Source organism: Rousettus aegyptiacus, unplaced genomic scaffold (genome assembly GCF_014176215.1).
Source record: "Rousettus aegyptiacus isolate mRouAeg1 unplaced genomic scaffold, mRouAeg1.p scaffold_m13_p_8, whole genome shotgun sequence".
NCBI classification, from domain to species: Eukaryota; Metazoa; Chordata; class Mammalia; order Chiroptera; family Pteropodidae; genus Rousettus; species Rousettus aegyptiacus.
In genome coordinates this window covers 10,008,760-10,029,472 of record NW_023416311.1, presented here as the reverse complement: position 1 = coordinate 10,029,472, position 20,713 = coordinate 10,008,760, and the positions used below count along the sequence as shown (strand labels likewise).

Below are 20,713 nucleotides of genomic sequence, written 5' to 3'. Positions count from 1 at the left end.
CCAAGAAATATCTGGTAGTATCTAGAGACATTTTTGGTTGTCACGACTTGGGGTTAGCACGGGGTGACACTGGCATCCTATAATGCACAGGACAGCCCCCTACAACAAAGAATGACCCACCCGAAAAGGCAACAAACATTGCCGAGGGTGAGACACCCTGTCCTTTTATCTACACCTGTGTCTTCCCCCAAGCCCTCCCCCCTAAAAACATGAATGGAAATATTAGTATGAAATTGCTCTGTGGAAACTAGACTGGGAAGGCTGTGACTGGGTGGCAGTTACTGCTCCATGAGTGGCAGAAAATCGGTCCCTGACTCACACCTGGCACACAGACCTGGCTGTGCCTTCCCACTGTGCTCCCTGAATCGCTTTTGGCATCTCCGTTGTCTGAAATAAAACCAAGAGCCCAGCAACCAAAGAGACCGCACCCACACCATTGCCCTGGGTCTACAGTGGAAAGCGCACTCCACAGGTAACAAAGCAGCGGGGTTTAGACCACGCCTCTTTACCTTCCTCAGATATTGCCTCAGCCAGCTGCCAGGGGGTAAACCGCACTGTGAGAGAACTCTCAACTACGGCTGCAGTTTCTCATGGAGGCTGAACTTTTGGCAGGAGGTCTGAACAGCAGTCCTTCTGGTGGTGCAGCCCGTGGCTGATGAGGTTTCTTTCAACTGCCCCGTTACACCCCTGGGAAGGACACAACCCTCATGAGGATTGATGGACATGCTTTTGACAGAACATGGTTTCAAATTACACTGCAAGAATCCAGGGGCTGCATAAAGTGATTACTGGCTGTTACCTGCTCATGATTTTGACCTTGCAAATGTACACAGGTCACACAGTCTGATAAATTATAAAGAAAAAATTGCCTCAAAAGAAAGTGGTTTCCTAGGCACAAAATGTCCATGCATGTACATATGCAAATACTTTTTGCATAGAAGATACAGACCAAAAGTTAATGTGGGAGAATGAAGCCCAAAGCTTGGTTCTGATTTCACACCTAACAGGAGTGGGGCGGGATTATCAGCTACAGACAATTGATATACACACTACAATAAGAATGCGATGGATAGTCAAGTTCCAATATCTAGAAGTATCTTGCTTCAAACCAGAAGGAAAGGAGAGTAACATGTACTTGTTCTATTGAATACTAACATTTGGCTGGAAATTTTCAGGCCTGAGTAAACACCCATCTACTACAAACTTCTGTATTTAAACCTTCTCACCTAGGCTGGGGAAAATCAACTTACCTTGACGTTTGTAGGCAACCTTCAAACTCAACACCAAAAAAGAATCTTAAATTTTCTTCAGTTACGACTTCCTAAACTAGCTACTTAGGAAACTCAGAAGTACTCAAGGAAGAAATATGCATAATATATTTGTGTTTCTGACAGTTTTTTCCCAGTGCAAGTAAGCCCCAGGTACTTACCATCCTCCATATCTTCCTCTGTGTTGTTATGCCCATCGCTCATGGCTACATTCCCGTTGATAACAGGGTTTTGAGTAATTCTTGGTGGGTCATCTGTATCTCCAGCTTTAAAGAAAACAAAGAAATTCCATGGTTTTTACCATCATGGCTTAGATTAAATATACAAAAACATACTGGTACTTTTGACGATTTCCAGTCACGAATAAGTTCCAACTGTACCATAATAAATGCACTCTAACACCAAAGGGACTTCCCTAGTATATTTACTAAATATGAACTTGGGCTGCTTCCAAAATGCTAAATGGGACTTGGAACACTGAGTATACCACACAATAATCTGCTCTGTATGCGATGGTATTTATTTTGAAATAGGTTTCCTTCTCATGAAACCTCAATCAATCCTAGAGAATATATTGTTGAGGGTTTTCTAAATATATAGAAAACAGTGCACATTAGATCTTTTTACTGTAAGATACATGTCAGTGACTTAGAACATCAAATTGTCATTCTCGAAGTGTCACTAGACAATTACTGTATAACTGAAGTATAAATCCATGCAAAAACCAGAACTGGTGTTTTAGGGGGTGCAGGGAATGTGGAAAGGAGAGCCCTAGGAGGGCTAGTATGTACAGAGAGTCCACGCAGGATTGAGAAACTAGTAAAATCATTTTGTCATTCTAAATACTGGCTGACATCTGGCTTGAAATATTTACATGTAGTTAGAAGCGTGGATTCAAAACTTTTAAGCAATGACTAGCAAATATAAGGTGTGAACTCCAACTGTAACATTCTCATCACTATTTTCACTCATTAATTTAAAAACAATCCTCTTATAGTGAGGTCCATGATTTAAAAGGAAAAGAAAAAAAAGAAAAACTATGACAAGACTTAGGATTGAAATAGCCTCTACTGGTCAAAAGGGCCATACTTCACATTTAAATCCTATCCTTCCCCATATCAGAACAACTCACTGCACTAATGCTAGCCTGTTGCCTGTGTACTCGGCTTTCTCTAGGGGCATCAGCCACTCAACAGAAATTGAGTCTTGGCTACAAACAGGAGATGTGGTGTAAAAATAGCTACATAGGTGGGTCCCTGGCCTCCGTTATCTCAGAGCCCTTCCAGCATTCAGACCAGCACGCATTCAGGTTCAGCACCATGGACAGCACCCCTATCTGCCCCTGTAGATTTTCTAAAACCACTGTCAGGTTACATATCTCGAATAATTCCGTAATATAAACCATATTTTATCCTTCTTAAGCATTTCACACACACATGAGAAAAACTTTAGAAGCCAAGAATAGGTATTGCCATCCACATTTAGACAGACCACTTCTAATCTTGATACTCATTAAGATGTTGTATTATATATCAATATACATACTTGATCAACGATTGTGTTTAAAAGCTTTTAAAATATATATATATGTACATTTTTAAACTAGTCCCTTGACCACCAGCCCCTGACAGAAAAACCTCGAGAGGGAAGTGGGGCAAGGAGAAAATCCGTTACTGTTACTTAATTAGTTCAAACTCTAAACCGTATGTGCTTTAAAAGCAAAATGAAAAATCAGGTACATTGGGTGAAATGTCTTCATCCACATTTATCCTCCTAAATTAAGCACATCAAACCACCATAAAAAAATTTTATGAGAAAAGAGCCCTATAAAGAAGGCCTCTGAAAAAAAAGGCGCAGTCCACCAACAGAGTATTATTATACAGCTGTTTTTTTTTTTTTAAAGGTTCTTAATGTACATACATGGAAAGTTCTCGAAAGTTACGTTAAAAAAAAAATTAAGATATCAAGCAATAAGTGCAACCTTTGCTATCGGAGTTAAGAGTATACTGGAATAAGAATATATAAATTCCCGTTTCCCTCTACATGAAAAAAACAAACACCGAGAGGATACACGGAAACTACTAAGAGGCTCCACAGAAGCAGACGAGTATTCTTCACTATATACACACACTCATCACATGAACGCACTATAAATCTTCAAGTAATCTGCTTGATGCACGCCTGGTACTTTTAATTTAGTTCCTCAGTCCAAATCTGTCCCACTGCAATAGCTTTAAAATATGGATAATAATGCACAAACGCAAAAAGAACAAATCAACAATTCTCTGTATACGAAACAAAGCATTGCTCCTAAAACTAGGATGTTATGTAAATATAAGCAGTCTGAACTGTGGCAAGTCACAACTTTGCCCGATCTGTGATTCTGAAGATTCTGAAATCCAAGTGAATTAAGATTACAGATGAAATAAAGTATCTTTCAGGGTCTGTTTTGGTGATTTGAGGTAGGACACTTTTCACCAGAAGTTATAGTAATAATAAAAATCTCGATCAGTTCAAGAGATCTACGTATCACCATCTGCAACACTTTACTTACTGTGCAGGGTGGAGAAATGAATTAACTGGACCAATTTTTCAGCAGTAGGAGTAAGTTCAATGTGCTGAATGAAGAAAGCCTAATATTTTGTAAAATGAGGGATCCTGTTCCAGTGTTAATGAAGATAGGGTTCTCTGCAGTTAGCCCCAGAAGGCAAGGCAGGCAGAGTTTCACAGATGAATGGGGTTCTCCTGAGCAACACCCCATCTTTTACACACCAATGTACACCTTTCTCATGGGCTGACCTATCTGCTCTTCCACCATTCGTAAGCATGGAGATGGTGCTCAAGGCCAGGGGCTGTGAAATGGCACTAAGTCCCTGGTTGATCTACCATGTACATGAGGACTCTGGCCCCAGGAAGATCTCAATCAACTGCCATGGGGCCTTTGTAAAAAGCTAGCAACTCAAGTCTAGCTCCTAAGGGACTGAATATCCAGTTTTAAAATGCTTCTCATAAATGAATTAGTTCAACAAGAGGATTAAAGATTTAATTAAGACACAGTAAATCCCCGGACCAGAATTAAATGATAAAAGCACCTGATAGCTACAAAAAGTCTGTACTAGGCTTCCAGAAATGTCCTAAATGATAAGACTACCTTCTTCATCATCAAAGAAGTGCAAGATTGGTGTGGCTACGTATTTATAACTATAGAAAGTGATCCCAGCTCCTGAATTTTATGTCCTGCATAGCTGGAATTTCCCCAGATGTGTCAACTCTCATTTGGCTAATATGTAGGACAACACTAATTTTCTGACACACGACAATCTCAAATAAGACTGGAGACATGTCTGGCAAACGCCAATGACAACATGAAATGTCTCAAACAGATGAAACGTCCCTGATAGGCCAAATGTCCGCAGGAGAAACAAGGTGATTATCAATCCATGATATATATACACAACACCCAGAAAAATGATAGACAATCGTTTCCATTACTCGTGATTGGTAAGCCTTTTCACAATAAACCTTGTGACAAGTATCAGAGGGATCATTTTATGTGTAAAAAGGTACGAAATATCTTTCTTAAAGAATGACTTTAGAAACCCACGAAAGGCTACCTTGGCTAGTTACAAAGCCTCTATCTTCCTCTTTTACTGAGGAGGCTTACGCTTACATTCAGCTTTTCTTCCCACTGACTTCCATTTGTGATGTCATAAGAGAACTACTAACCCAGAGAACACTTGCCAATTGCTATGGAAATGATGCTGCGCTAAAGCAGCACCTGAATCTCACTCTTGGATGAGCTAACAGATGAAGAACATTATTCCACTTTGTTGGCTTTGACATTTTCTGTCACTTCACAAAGACTTCTCAAACATCTCTCAAAAACGCTGGGTGGGGGGACCAAACACCACAATAAAACCCCACAGCCCTCCAACTAAGAAAGTTTCAGGACCACAAAGACCCTGGGCCGCAAAGATCCAGCCATGCCTCAGATTCCCTCTCCACGCAGCCCCCCAGGTTCCTCCTCGATTTTTCCGACTAGTGATACCCTCCCGCGAGCAAAACTACAAAACACATGAAGTACCAACTCTCAGTCCCTAGATCAGTGAAGGAGAGAGCGTCTTAATCCCAACTCCACCAGTTCACTTTGAATTCCAAGTCACCTCCCCTCAGCGGCTTCTGCTTGGTCCTCCCTCCTGGCACTGAACCCACTTTAAAGAATACTGCATAAAACAGAGGTTATCAAGGCAAATTAGAACACTGGTATCTTCCTGCATATTCATTTCTTAATTGGCAACCCCAAATATATTTCAGGACGGTTCAGAAATATCAGCATCGGTTCTAGAAACCCATCAGCAGCATAAGGACCCCAATTTGAACTCGAGTCACCTTCTTGTCCAAGCCTGTGGTTCCCCGCCATGTCTGCATGGCTCTGTAGTAGAATGTGCTGGGCCGGGGGAGGGGGGATTCTCTGGTCCACATCAGAGTGACTGCATAGAATCTCTGGGAGCTCTACACCTCAACATTCTTTTTTTAAAAGCTCCCCACAAATTAAGACCAAAGACAGTCAAGCAACTTCATCAGTTTAAACAATCACCTTCAAAAGGCAAAGTGGCCCAGAAACAGAAAGACGATGCTAATGGGAAGGAAAAAAAAAGAGAAGTGTGGTTCCTAGTTCCTTAGTTGTTGCTAAGGTGGGACACGGGGTGAGGGTACTTGCACTAGTTTGGCAACTTTCCTGTAAATCTAAAATAAATTCAGAATTTAAAATATATTTTTAAAAAGACAACACAGAAAACCCTCAAACCTAAAAAGCAAGGAATATAACTGATATTAAATTTATATATGACAACTTTCAGCACGAAGCATCCACATAAGCATGTGTGAAATTCTCGTGTAATCAAAAAACCGAAGAAGAAAGGCACAGCTTGCGAGCTGAGAGCTGGAACGCTGCTTCTCACAGGCGTTGGGGCCGCGCACACCGCAGAGCCTCAAGGCGGGGGGCGGGGAGGGGCGCTTGTGTCGGTGCTGGCGCGCTTCAGTTTGCTTCCAGTAGCTCCCACTGATGCCTGGCTGCCTACTGGGTTTCAGATAGTGACCACGAGCCCGGGGTGAGGCAGACTGGGATGCTTTCCTGTTTCCAGATAGACACTTGGACTCAGATTACGTCGTCACCAGACCCCAGCTGGGCTGTGAGGTCATGGCCACAGGAGGACCCCAGATCTGTAGGGCTATGGAGTCCCTGCTCTTCTCACTTTCTCTACACAATTCCTCTGAGATACTATCTATCTGCCCATGTGGCCCCTGTCCTCAAGGAGGAATGCTCACTGGTCAGACACAGCACGAGTTAGATGGAGTGGCCACGCGAACCCAGAGGCACTAGTCAGAAGGAAATAAGGATTAAAAAGTCCTGAGCACAGAATCAAGATGCTGTGAGGGGTTCTTTAACATCATCCTTCTTTAAAATGCCTACTCTCAGCATAACCTGTACTGCACCATCCAGCCTCGTTTTTCTACCGAATGTATTTTGTGATAACTGCAGATTCACAATTATTACGGAAATAAGAGGTCCCTTTCCCTTTACCCAATTTCCCCCCAGCAGCACCACTCTGCGAAATTATAGTATAATGTATCACAACCAGGATGTTCCTACTTACTTGCACTCACTTATGATATGTAGGGTGTGTGTCCACCAGTCTCAATACCAAACAGTCCCGACACAAGGACCCTCGGGGTGCCCATTCACGGCCACACCCACCTCCCCTGTGTGAGTCCCCTCATTACCTCTGGCAATGACCATCTTCTCCACATTCGTATTTTGTCATTTCAATGATGTTACAGAAAAGGACACAGGTATGTCACCTCCCAGAACCCCTTTGACACTCAGCGTAACTCCCCCAAGACTTATACTGTTGAGGGTTCCGTGGCAGACACAGGCCATGCTCTGACCAACCACCTGCTAACAGACGGGTTGATTCCAGTTTGGGGATAATACGAATAAAGCTGCTACGCACATTTTTGTTCAGGCTCTGGCTTCATATTTATTTTTACTTTTGGATTTTAAAGAATGAAATGCTCATACTAGCGAGGCTGGGGGGGGGGGGGGTGCAGAGATCCAAAGGGGGAAATAATGACTTCCCTGCTCCTACTCTGTGAAGGAGGCCACTGATGCGTCACCTTCCAGGCTTTTTCGAAGGTCACATATAGACACATATATGCACAATGTGCATTCACTTTTTCTCAGCAACAAAAAATGGCACGCTATTCACGCTACAAGGATAAATTACTGCTATCCCAATTCAGTATGCGTACATGTATGCATAAATATGTACGTGGATTTAATTGTGAGCAGCACCATTAACATGATGTCATGATTTACCCCACCATTCCCCTACAGACGACGGTTTCCATTTGGGGTGGGGGTTTGGCCACTTGACTGATGCCACAGCAAACAACTCTGTACTATGACTTTTGTCCTACTATCTATTCATTTTGTAACCAGGTCTTTCTCAAACAGATCTGGTCTCCCCAAGTAGTTAGCCATGCTCTTCCCAATGGCACTTATCGACAAGGCATCTGAGAACCAAACACTACCAAATGGCTCAGAACAGCCAAGTCACGTGACCCGCCTCCTGCACAAAGTTCACATGCTGTTCAGAGGACTCTTTCAGCTCCTACGCAGAGCTCCATTACATTTATTTTGAAGAAAGACTTCAAATACACTCAATTTCTTGATGTTCTGGCCCAGAAAAAATCTTCGATGTATGGAAGCTAGCTCCAAGCTCACCCAGAGGAGCAAAAAGACAGCTGACTTGCCGACAGAGACAGGGCACCAAGCACAACTGAGAAACAGGGTGCAGCACTCGGGCCATTTATAGAGGGAGGGAACCCAGAAGCCAGGGCAGTGCTGGCCTGCGGGACACAGCAGGGACAGAGAAACTGGACGGGGCTGGGGCAGTCAAGACCCAACGCCCTGCTCTGGGGAGTGGCGGGGCTCTGAAGGCACCCACAGAATTAGGGACTCGCAGGCTGTGAGCTGCCACACTGCCTAAGAAGCTGAACCTCCTGAGAGCTAGGAACTGACTTCCTGACACTTGGAGAAAACACAGTTCTGTGAGAAAAGTCGGTAGCTGTGGAGGCAACTCCAGTCCTATCTTCTAAGGAAGGCAATGCTAGATGGGAGCGGGGAACACAGCCAGACCCGGGGCAGAACCCAGAGGTCACCTGGGGGTGAAGTCCTTACAGGACGCAACTGCAGAGCCTACAATTTCATCTCTACTGCTTTCTTACACATCCGGTCCTGTTCCACAGGACACTCCCAAATGTCCCTGGCTGGGCAGGTCTGACTCTCTGCTCTCACCCTGGGTCTGACAATCAGTCTTTTCTTTCTCCCTTCCAGGACCCTGTGGCTCCCATGTTTACCCCCCACACGGCCACTGGTGGAGAGCAGGAGGTGCCGACTGGGGAACATGGTCTGTTTGCCAACAAGCTCACCTTTCCAGTCACAAAGGCCACACTACCTGTGGCCCCCCAGGAAACACCCAAATGCTTTCCAGGCCTTACTCCCTCCGTGCCTGACCAGGAAACAAACTTCTCAGAAGCAGTCAATTCCTGAATGTGGTCCTAAGTGGAAAACTTCAACTATGCTTCAAAGAAGATCATTTCTAATCCATTATCATTCCATTACCAAGGCCTAAAAGGTTAGGGCATTCCCTATTTGCCTATAATTACAGTAACAACGAAGACGATGTTCTAATTACTTTCTTCTAACACATGTGCTTCCCAGACAGGAGTTACTTGGGAGGGAAAAGCAAGCATCTCAGCCAGGACTGGGCAGAGCTCACACTCTCCTCTCAGAAGCTGGTCAACCTACTTATCAGGCATCTTGTGGGTGCCAAAAGCTGGGCGGGGCCCTGGAGCTAAGGAGGAGACAGACAGATAAGCGCCCTGGTCTCCTGGAGCTTGCTGTCTTGTGGGAGGACAGGAGGGGACAACTGCAGTGGAGGGAGAAGAGTGCTGACAGAGACACGGGGCTTGGGCACATCCATCAGGCAGGCACTAAGGAAGAGGCAACATCTAGGTCGAAACCACAAATGAAAAGGAGTCAACTTGGCAGAGATCCTAGAGTAGAACATTCTAGATGGAGTGGGCAAAAGAGAAGGCTGGAGACGAGGTTCAGATGGAAGGTGAGCAGGGTCAAGGCCATGACAAGGATGCCGAATTTCATTCCCAAACGTCCCTGGCTGGGTATGTGCTCCCGCCACCATCAGCCGAACGAGGAGGAAACCCCCATGGCCTTGGAAGCACAGCACGAAGCATGCTCTCCAGGCAGCCAGACGAAGATGGTCCCCGTGTCTGACCTTGGCTGCCAACGCCACACACCCATTTGGTCAGGCCTATCCTAAATCACAGGCGGACGCTCCCTCGCTGTTGTGTAGAGGCCGTGGGTGTCCTTCAGGGCCAGCCCGCCTGATTGACAGGGTATCCTCTGTTAGCTCTGTGAATTCCTTTGGTCATATTAACAAAATCGTACCTTAATCGATACCATAATGTTAAAGACTTCTGATTTTATTACTTATACAATTTTTACATGATTTGGCCATATATATCCCCCAGGAGGCTGGCTGGGATCCCACTTCTGGGTGGCAGTCCTATCCTAATAAACCAGGACTTCTTTGGTCCTCTGTCTTTGGTAGGCCACCACAGGGCCTGAGAGGTCAGTGGACCAGCTAGCTGCTAAGTAGTGGAGCCCGAAGGTTCAAAGTAGACCCACAGTGTTGAAATCTGACAGTTAGCTCTATATGCTAAAATAATCCCAATTTAAATTAGTTCTATGAAAATAAAGCCCCCAAAAGGCCACATATAAATTTGTGTTCCTTAAATAAAACTATTTGTTCAGGGCCTTAAGTTTGGCTTGATTATGTAAAAACCATCTGTTCCCTGGAGAATCATCCTAACTGCCAATCATATCTGTTTCACAAACCCTGACTGACGACTGACTGGCATGAATGCTGGCGGGGCCCTGAGAGGTGTGCAATCCAGCACAACTGCAGAGCCTCCAATTTCGTCTCTACTGCTTTCTTACACATCCGGTCCGGTCCTGTTCCACAGGAAAAAGGGGTAGCATCGTCTGGTAAGCTGCGCAGCGCAGTCCACTGTGGGAAAGGAAAGAAGTCCCAGAATGCACCGCAGGGACAGAGCTTCGCGGAAGCTACGGGAGGGACAGAGGCTGAAAATGTGAGCCAAAGGATTAATGCCCAGAACAGAGAGCTCCTAAAAATCCAGAAGAAACAACCCAACTACGACAAAGGGGAAATTCCTAAGAAATAAAAAAAAAAAAGACTATCAAATATGCTCAACTTTCCTAAATAACATGATACCACTGTTCACCTGCCAGATTAACAGCGAAAAGTACTGGAAATGTCCACTGCCGCTGCGGGTCTTACAAAACATGTGGTGTCAAAGGGCTGGCTGGGACACATCTTACGGCCAAATGCTTCTTCCCAAAAGCGATATTTTATCCGCGCCCCCACCATTGGTGAAGTAGTACTGCCTCAAAGCAAAATTTTGATGAAACAGTTGTGAAGATGACCACAAAGGCCAGGTAGACATCATCAAGAATGAATGTCACGGTTTTAGACTGGTACGCTAACCCAAAGGCAGAACTTGTTAAAACTAAAAGTCAAATATCCTTTCACTCCGAATGTGATTTTTAGGAATCCGTTCCAAAGAAAACTAGCATGCCCAAAAATATACACAAGCAAATTTCTTACACTAACGTACCATTTTTTACAGAGAAAATTAAAAACAAAAGTGCCTATTAATGCCAAAGGCCACCTGTTATATGGCTCCATTTATACTGTGTCCAGAACAGGCCAATCTTCAGAGACAGAATGCAGATCAGTGGTTGCCTGCAGTTTGGGGGAGGAGAGTGGGGAGACTGGAGAGGTGATGGCTGAGGGGTGCAGGGGTTTCTTTTTGGTGTGATAAGAATCTCCCAAAATTGACGGAGGTGATGGTTGCACAGCCCTGGGAATCAACTAAATGCCACTGTATTGTACCCTTGAAACAGTGAATTGCAAGGTAGGTGAATTATTTCTCAATGAAGTTTTTTAAAAAGGGGATGGACAAGGACTAAATAGAAATGAGCCATTTCACGCGGGGACAATCAGTTCCACAAATCACAAGCTTCTGAGAGCTCCGCACAGTAAATAATGTGCATACTAAGCAACCGAGTCATGTATAAATGTTTCATTTTCTCCTGTATTTCTCTTAAAATAATAGTAAACTCACTAGCTACCATATTTACTCTACATTCATGTAGTTTTAAATCAAGTAAAACTATGACAAGGGAGCATGTCCGCCACTGAATACATTACTAGGCTGTCCATACAGAATGAATGAAGCTGCAGGTATGGGCCTGAGACGATATCCACGATGCATTAAGTAAACAATGTTTACTTCTCAAGGATAGTCTGTCTTTGCATCCATATTGTTCGAATGCTTCAGTGAATATGTATTATTACCTTTATAACAAAAGTAAACACGCACACGCAAGCAAAGCAAAGCAAATCATGGCGCAAAAAGCACAACTAAAACACTGCCCGAGCATGACACCACCTCAACAGTCCTTAGGAGCTGTACCAGAGAAGGGAAAAGAGAGTGCCCAGCTGCCCACTGCAAGCCAGGAGGGAGGGGAATCCTAGACCCGTCCCAGAACAACGGGACTACCCCTAAACAACTAGTGGCCGGGAAGGTCCATTTATACCTTGGCACAAGCAGCAAACTCTCTTAAATGCCTGGATTTTCCTTAAGAACTATTTTAAAAAAGACAAGGCGGTTGGGAGGTGGGGGGAAGGCCAAAGCCATAGAAAGATTTTAAGCAAGCTCTTGTGCTAATTAAAGTCAAACACAACCCATTTCAACTTAATTCCTTTATTTGAATAAACCACAAACAGAACCACCTAGGACAGAAGACTAAGTTGCTTCTGGTGTTTCTGTCACGTTGGTGCAGGCAGACACCCCCCCCCACACACACACACACACTGAGGTTTTACCCTCCTTTTGAGGGGACCCACTGCGATTCAAGACCTTTTGAAAAACCAGTGGCCAAAGAAATGGTTTAAAGCTCCTGGAAGGAAGACTAGTTTCCCAGGAGTAGCAAAGAAAACCTGGTTGTATTTTTAAAAATTAAGGAATTAGGAGGACACCATTCAGCCCACAAACCAGTAGTAATGAGCGAGCTTGAATACCTTCGGTGCACTAGCGACGTCCTTGTGAAAACTGGACATTCAAGAAGTAAAATTACTGGCACAGGAGACATACTATGTTCACGAACTGGGAGACTCAACAGTAAAGATGTCAATTCTCCCCAAAACAGCCTCTATGTCTGAACACAATTCCAATCAAATCCCAGCAGGACTTTTTATACCCATAGACAAGCTGATTCTAAAATTTATATGGAAAGGTAGAGGAAACAAAGTAAAACAACTTTGAAAAGAAAAGACAGTTTGAGGAGTTATACCACCTGAATTTAAGACTCACTATAATGCTTCAGTAATGATAGTGTTGCACCAGCAAATAAAGAGACAGACCGATGGAACAGGAGAGTCCAAAAATAGGCCCACATAAATATTACTATTTGACTTTTGAGAAAGGTATAACTGATTCAATGGGAAAGGAATAATCTTCAACAAGTGGTAAAGGAACAACTGGACAGCCATAGGCCGAAACAAAGAACCTCAAACTCATACCTTATACAAAAATTAACTCATAATGAATTATAGATATAAATATAAAATTTAAAACTATGACTTTGAGAAGAAAACACATAGGGTGGGGCAAAGAATTCTTAGCCATAACATCGAAAGTAAGATCCATAAAAGAAAACTTTGAACAGACTGGACTTCATTAACATTAACAAGGTTTTGCTCCAGAAGACACTTGTTACATGAACAGACAGACAGGTATAGATTGGGAGAAAATATGTGCGAATCACCTATCTCACGAAGGACTTGTATCCCAAATATATAAAGAGCTCTTGAAACCTGATAGTTAAAATAACCGAACACTTAAACAGACACTTCAGAGGATATACGGATGGCAAATAAACACATGAAAACATGTTTGCATATAATAGCTATATGCAAATTAAAACCACAAAAAGATACCATCACCCGACCTATAAGGATGACTAAAATTAAAAATACTGACGCTATCCACTGCTAGAAAGGATGCGGATCACCTGGAAGCCTCCAACTTGACGGTAGGAATTCAACACAGCAGAGGCACAGAGAAAGACAGTTTAGCAGTTTCTTATAAAGTACATCTTACTCTAGAGAAATGAAAACTCAGAGTCACACAAAAACCTGTACACGAATATTTAGTGGTTGTATTCCTGGAGACAACCTAGATGTCAGTCAGTGAGAGACAGATAAGTAACTGTGCTCTGTCCATACAATGGAATACCCTCAGCAATAAAATGGGACAAACTATTGATACACCTAACTTGATGACTCTCAAAGGCACTGCTCCGAATGAAATAAGCCAGTCTAAAAAGTTTACATGCTGAATGAGTCCCTTTACATCACATTTGCAAACGGACAAAACTGTAAGGGATGCAGAGCACATCAGTGGTTGCCAGAGGCTGGCATCAGGTGGAAGATGTGACTACACAAGAACAGCATGAGTGAGGTTTTTTCCCCGCTGGGGGCGGGGGGGGGGGGGGGGGAGGCGGCGGCGGCAAGGGAACTGCTCTGTGATTGCTTTAGCAACAAATCACATGTGTTAAAACTCAGAGAACCATATCCCCCAAGTCAAATTTACTGTACAGTAATTTAAGAAAAAAGATTAAAAAACACCTGTAGGGCAAAGGAGACTAAGGAATGATTTACTAACGCTTCAGATAAATACCCCCTCGATGGTTTCGACTTTTTTAACTATTTTGGAAAAGAGCTAAACAATTATAAAAGATGTAGGGTCTGATTCTTTTTGCCCCAAGACCTTTATTAGGTGATATAGTACAAATGAGTACACAAATATTTGCATCAAAACTCGCTTTTGGGGGGAGGAGCTGAAAATGTTTTTAAAAAGCCAGGAAAATGGGAGGTCTAAATAGAATTGAGGGGGGGCGGAAATCTACTGAAATACTGGTTTAGTAACACACCAACTCAGACTGATTTCCCAACGAGTTCCAACTGTCTCATACAAGCTATTGGAAAATGAAAATGAGAGAGGATACAAACAATATTAATGAGTAGACCACTGCCTATTATGGAGAATTAGAAAGTAAAATAATCACAAATTACTTTTCGTTTCAGTTCTCTCCTTGGATTCTCAATAAAATGCCTGTTATTCATCTTAAAGGAATATCTTATATACACCTTCAAGCGGGGGAAAAAAAAAAAATCTGGTCTCCACTCCCCAATCCATGGAACTTCCCCACTGCAGGGACCATCCAACCCCATGGCATTAGATGATGCAGAAGTGGCCGCCCCGCTGCTGTGGATGACTAGACCGCCACACTAATTACCATCCAAACATCTTCACCCATTTGGCCCTACAGAATAAGTCGCACTGCTCTCTATCCCAGTGAGCTTTCTGGAGTCAGAACTACAGCCTTGTCCCCAATTAGGTTAACAGCACAAGTCTGCTACACATGCAAACATGATGTTTTAGGTACTTACATTCATTTTTTTAAATGTGACTGTGACAATGAAATACGCCAACATTTAGAAGACCAGCATAACTCAGTGAAGTCTTTTCCAAAAGACTGACCAACAGTATTTACAAAAGACCCTTTCAAAGGACAAGACAGACCAATAAACTTTAATATAATAGATCATGAAAAGTTAATTCACACTATTTCAAAGTGCATGTTGCTATTAACCTTAAGAAGCTACCAAGCTTTGGTGTAGCATCAAAGAACTGCCACAGTATCTGAAAAGGCTATTAAAAGTGCTGCTCCCTCTTCCAACTACATGCCTCTGCAAGCTGGGTTTCCTTTATATTCCCACCGAACATTACACTGCGCCTGACAGCAGAAGCAGATATGAGAATCCATCTATGAAGGAGACAAAAAATGTTTATGCAATGTAAAAATACCATTCCCTCATTAAATTTGTCTTGAAAGTTAATTATTTTCAATAAAAAGTATGTTATTTATGTTACCAAGTTATACTTTTTAAATGAATAGGGTTGGTTTTAGTTTTCATTTTTAACATGACAACTCATGATGAGATAACCCACCTACCCAAAAGCCCTTTGGAGTTCCCATTTATCTCAAAACTGTTAGCAGGATCCTAACAAGGAAAAGTTTGATAGTCCAAAGACCAGACTGGTGGATTTGTGGGGTGTCGCCTTAGCTAGGCTGGAATTACACGCCCCTCTCTGCAGAGTTCCCACTTAGAAGACACTCTGCCAGCAATCCAGAGAGCCGCTGAAGTGGATGTGGGTCTCTCCCTGCACACCGCACGCCTGATAAACTTCTGCACCAGGCCCCGATTCCACGGGCTGTCATGTCAGCAGCGTCCACAGCTGTGCACGGTAAAATCTAGTAAATTCCTTTAATCATCTCTACTGCTACCGATGCTCTGAATGGTCCCTCAACTGACATGAATACCCTCATCCTGAGCCACCCAGTTGATTCGATTTAGTGGTGAAGCACATTTATAACCACGAAAAAGTTCCAAGTCTCTTTTTGAAGGTGAATAAAACCTATTACAGAGATAGAATCGTAAGAACCAGCACATCTTTTTGATCCAATATAAACCGAGGTTCCACAGACGGAATACTGTTCTGCACTAAAAAGAAATGAAGCACTGATCCCCGCTGCAACACGGACGAACCCTGAGAGCATCATGCCAGTGAAAGACCCATACGCGGAAGCCCACGTATGCATGGTCCCTCTTATATGAAATGTCCAGGAGAGGCAAACTGAGGAGGAAGTGGATTGGTGGTTGCTGGGGAGAAGGGGGCGGGGCAGGAAGTGTCCCAGGGAACAGTTTCTCTGGGAGGTAATGAAAATGTTTGAAATCTGATTGTGTTGAAGGTTACAGAACTGTGAACATGCTAAAAGCCAATGAATTATACACTTTTAAGTGGATCAGTTGTGATATGTGATTTATATCTCAATAAAGATTGCTATTTTAAAAATCATGATTAATAACTCATTATCGAATAGACTTATAGAAGAACAGATAAAAAAATAACCCTTTAAACTATTACCAAAGCAGGTAAAATTAAGGTTGACTGGCATTTAACACTGTGGCACGTTCCAATCTGATTGAAACTAAACTATAAAATGCAATGCATTTAATTATTTGGTACTTCTCATGAGGAGACTATACTGTTCAAGGCGTGGCAAATGACCTTGGCTGGAGTCTAGGCTCTTCCGACCCTGATCTAAGGTAGGGGACAGGAACTGCAAAGAAATACAACACAATGTGTTGATTACAACACAATGGCTATGCGGATATGCCCAAGAAACACAAAGAAGGTGCCTCAATTTTCATCTACCCAGCAGCCTTGCCTCTGGCACTCTCACCTCGAATTCCTCTAAATTCAAATCCTAATCACCCCTGACACAGCCACACCACTTCCCCACAGCATGACGTGACCTCTCTCATCTCAACTTCCAGAGCCCGATCTCTTCATCCCTTGTGGCAGTCACCGGTTTTCTATCCTGCATTAATTATGTATGCTCATGACCCATCTGTATCCTGCTGAGTTTCCTTAAGCAAAGACATCTTTTCATTTGTTCATCTTTGTAACCCCCTCCCCCGGTGCCTGAAGCAGTGATTGCCAGATTACAGGCAAGTATGCACTGTGCTGAGCCTTCTTCCAAAGTTATTACAGAAGAAAATTCTTGGTTTTCCACTGTTCTAAGCAATCCTGTTCAAGGCAAAAAGCCCGCCAAAAAGATAAAGCTAAAACCCAGTTCACAGGCTGCGACTAGAGCAGCACAGGCCATGGGACTTTGTCTGACCACGAATACATGGTCCTATAGCTGCTACACTGTCCAACATGCAAGCCACTAATCACATGTGGTGACTGAGCCCCTGAAATATGGCTAGAGAGACTGAGGAACTATTTAACTTTACTTAGTTTTAATTAATATAAAACTAATCAGTCAAGAGTGGCTAGTGGCCACAATACTGGACAGTGCAGGTCTAGAAATCGCTTCTTCCCTCCAGGCCTGGGTTTCATCGCCTGCAGAGTGGGGCAAAATAAACACTTTCTGCTCTCTATAGCAAACTCATACGACCAAGTGCCTTTAGACATAACAGACCCAAAATGATAACAGTACTTTAAGAAAAATAAAGAGCTTTAAAAAAAAAAAATGAAATCATAGGCCTTAACTTCATCAAAAGAGAAATCAGATTTTAAATACAGGCTGTAACGAAAGCGTTTAGATTTGCAGCAGTAACTCTCCCTTCTCCCCATATTCCCAACCCCTGAGGTAATTAATAACCAACTTCGGAATAATCCTGAAGACTTTTAACAGATCAGCAAGGACCACACTTCACGTCACAATCCTCATGAAACAGGAGCCCGAAGGAGGCGACAACTCCCTGTCACGCACTGCTGTGTAGGATACAGAAGCTGTGCGACTGGCTGCCATCCATGCCTCTTGCAGCTGAACTGGTACCTCAAGGACCACCTGCAACCTCCTTCCCCACTAGGAGGCCCACGTCACCTCACTTATTTGCACCCTCTCCACACAGCCCCCAAAATCGATTCGTGCAGAGGTCTAGATTTTGCCCACGCACGGCTCCAGGCACTCACTGGCAGTTATCATTTGGTGTTATCATTTGTTCTGTGGCCGTCTTCACTCTCTGAGTTCCTTGAGGCCAGAATTTATGTCCCCCCCCCTTCATATTTTTACTCTGCAGAAACTCACACAAAACCGATGGCCAATTATTTTAAATCTGTCTGCAAAATGACTGAAAGCATCCCTATGATCTGATGTCCAAAAAAAGATATGCTTTTTGAAGAAATCACAGAAATGTAAGAAGCCCCCTCTGCTCACACCACACACGGAGATGGGTCTTGTGTTGCATTGTAAGAGCAGAGGGGACATTCGGAAAAACTAAGACCAGAAAGTCACATTTATTTAAGCTTTCTCATTTAAGTCGACCTGTGACTTAACAGAGAAAGACCGACGTCAAACCAAGCCAAGATTTCTGTATACTGAAAGCTGTTCTGCTAGTTTCTAACTGCTGCAATCGCTTTACCAACTAAACATGCTTCCCAAAGTCGCCTATGAAGGCAGATATCCTATTTTTAAATTCCTTGTCAGGAAAAGAGGCCGCAAATAAAAATATTCAAAATATGCCATAGAAACAAGAGCGGCTAGCTAGGAGTTAGGGAAGCAAAGGAGACTGGCTCTGGGGTCACCTCATTCCTTTCAACTCCTGCCCCATTAAGGAACCCCCACACTCTGGCACCTCTGACCGACCCAGTGTTCCTTTCACCCCAGGAAAGCTTCTATCTTACAAAAGAAACAAAGTGATTTGAACCAGGGATCCCCAGCCCCAAGTGGCACCAGACTGTGGCCTGTTGGGCACAGGGCTGTACAGCCGGAGGTGAGTGGCAGGGCCAGAGAGCAAAGCTTCTAGCCTCACCCACCGCCTCAGCTCCACCTCAGCTCATTAGGCATTAGACTCTCATAGGAACTCCCGTCCCTGGTGCCAAAAAAGTTGGGGCCAGCTGATTTAAACATGGGGGAGAAAACCAGCTGGTCAGGGCTTCAAAATGCAACACGGCCCAGAAGCAGGGGAGCAGCCAGGTTTGTGCCTTTCGCATGGGCTTGCTCGTCTGCAACGCAGAACCATGGGGACAGGACCTGGGTGGCCGAGTTCTATACCTGGGTTAAGGAACTTCACCAGCAACCTCTGTGGGTCCACAGAACTGGACACTCTGGAACGCAACACGCCTGTGCCCTGAGCGCCAGCTGACAAGACTCAGGCCTCCGTATACCGAGCCCTGACTGGTCTGCTTTATGGCCGGTTCATTTACCTCGACTCTGGAAGGAGGGAGACATCAACCTTTAAAAACGACTATTTTGTTCTATGTCCCCTGTCATCGTATTCCACTTGCTGAACTGTAGGGGTGGCCCCAGCCAATTCTGACAGTGAGCTGCTTTCTCTATTCAAAGCATGTGGTGAACCACACAAAAACGTTCAGACCAGGAAGCCCAACTGCAGCTTACCACTGTGGGGTGGTGAGGGAAGAAACACGGGAGGAGGCAGCAGGGGTGCCTAAGTCAAAAAAGCAGTGACCGCTATTTTTGTGACCAGTGGTGTCTACTGGCTGTGATGAACCGCAAATGGCTGTGAAGCCAGACTGCGTGGGTTCAAATCCCACCACTGACCCTTAGAAATGTAACTTGCGCAGAGCCTTGTTTTGCTCTGCTATAAAACGGAGATGACGCTGTATCTATTTCAGTGTTGTAGTACGGAGCGAAGGAGTTAGTACAAGTACAGCCCGCATATCACATGGCCTGGCGGAGAGAGGAGTCCTCAGTGCTGGCTGGCCCCACTGCTCACCTCCTGCTGTGCAGCCAGCCCGCTTCTGGTCAGGCCACGGACCTGTCCACAGCCCGGGGGGTGGGCACCCCCTGTTCTAGAGCCATCTGCATTTCTTCCATCTCTGAAGTCAGCCATGGCCTTGCCTTCGCACACACCATGACACTCTGAACCCCGTTCTTTCACATGGAAGGACTCTCTTGCAGCCAGTGGGCCCACCTGGATGAATAATGCCAGATAATCTCCCCATCTAGGGATCTTTAATCACATCTACACAGTCCCCTTGCCGTGCAAAGTGATGTAGTCACAGCTTCTGAGGATTAGGACGTGGACACCTATGGGGGCCATCACTCTGCTGACAACAGATCCTAAACCACCCACCCGTCAGAGACTTACAGGTCCCCCTTCCATCTCGCTATCCTACTCCTCCAGCCACTGACCACTCCAGCCCCCCAACTCTTTTCCAACTCGGTTGGGTCACCTAATCTGTGAAGCCTCATCTGACCCACCCATTCCGCACCACAGGCCAGTCCACTATTCCATCAGAGCCCCACACTGAGCCCCTCCCTTGCACGTTTACTAGGCGCCTTCACACTATGAGGCTGTCAAGTCTGGGGGGAAGGGGGGGCGACACTGTCCCTGCCACAGTTGGGAGAAGTTTTGTAATGCCTGCATGATGAACAAAAGCCCTGCAACTAGGCTTTGGAAGCGCCACAGGAAAAATGGCTCCGCTGCCCTGAGGATGCAACAGTCAGAAGCCGTGACCCCTGGTGCCTGTGAAAACCAAGAAAGCAAAGGGGCTGGGGCTACCGAGATGCCCCCCCCCCCGCCCCCGGCAGCATCTGCACAGGGGCCTCTGTGGACCTGCCCAAATGCAGAACATGTATGGAAACTTTTTAGCAATTTGACTTTCCTGCA

General features: G+C 44.4%; 1 protein-coding gene across 2 annotated transcripts in view; it reads right to left on the bottom strand.

The window, feature by feature from the left end:
• USP7 (ubiquitin specific peptidase 7) overlaps window positions 1-20,713 on the bottom strand; it is a 59,055-nt gene that overhangs the window by 29,705 nt on the left and 8,637 nt on the right. The window contains exons 1-2 of one of the 2 annotated variants that reach the window (XM_036225515.1): window positions 1,430-1,537; window positions 510-687 (exon numbers count right to left, since the gene is read on the bottom strand). Coding sequence is in view for 1 of the 2 variants with exons in the window: in XM_016154097.2 (XP_016009583.2) it covers window positions 1,430-1,534 (105 nt within the window). In the remaining variant the exon portion in view is untranslated. Of the gene's footprint in view, window positions 1-509; window positions 688-1,429; window positions 1,538-20,713 lie in introns of those variants that run through there. The other variant, XM_016154097.2, reaches the window with a different exon arrangement.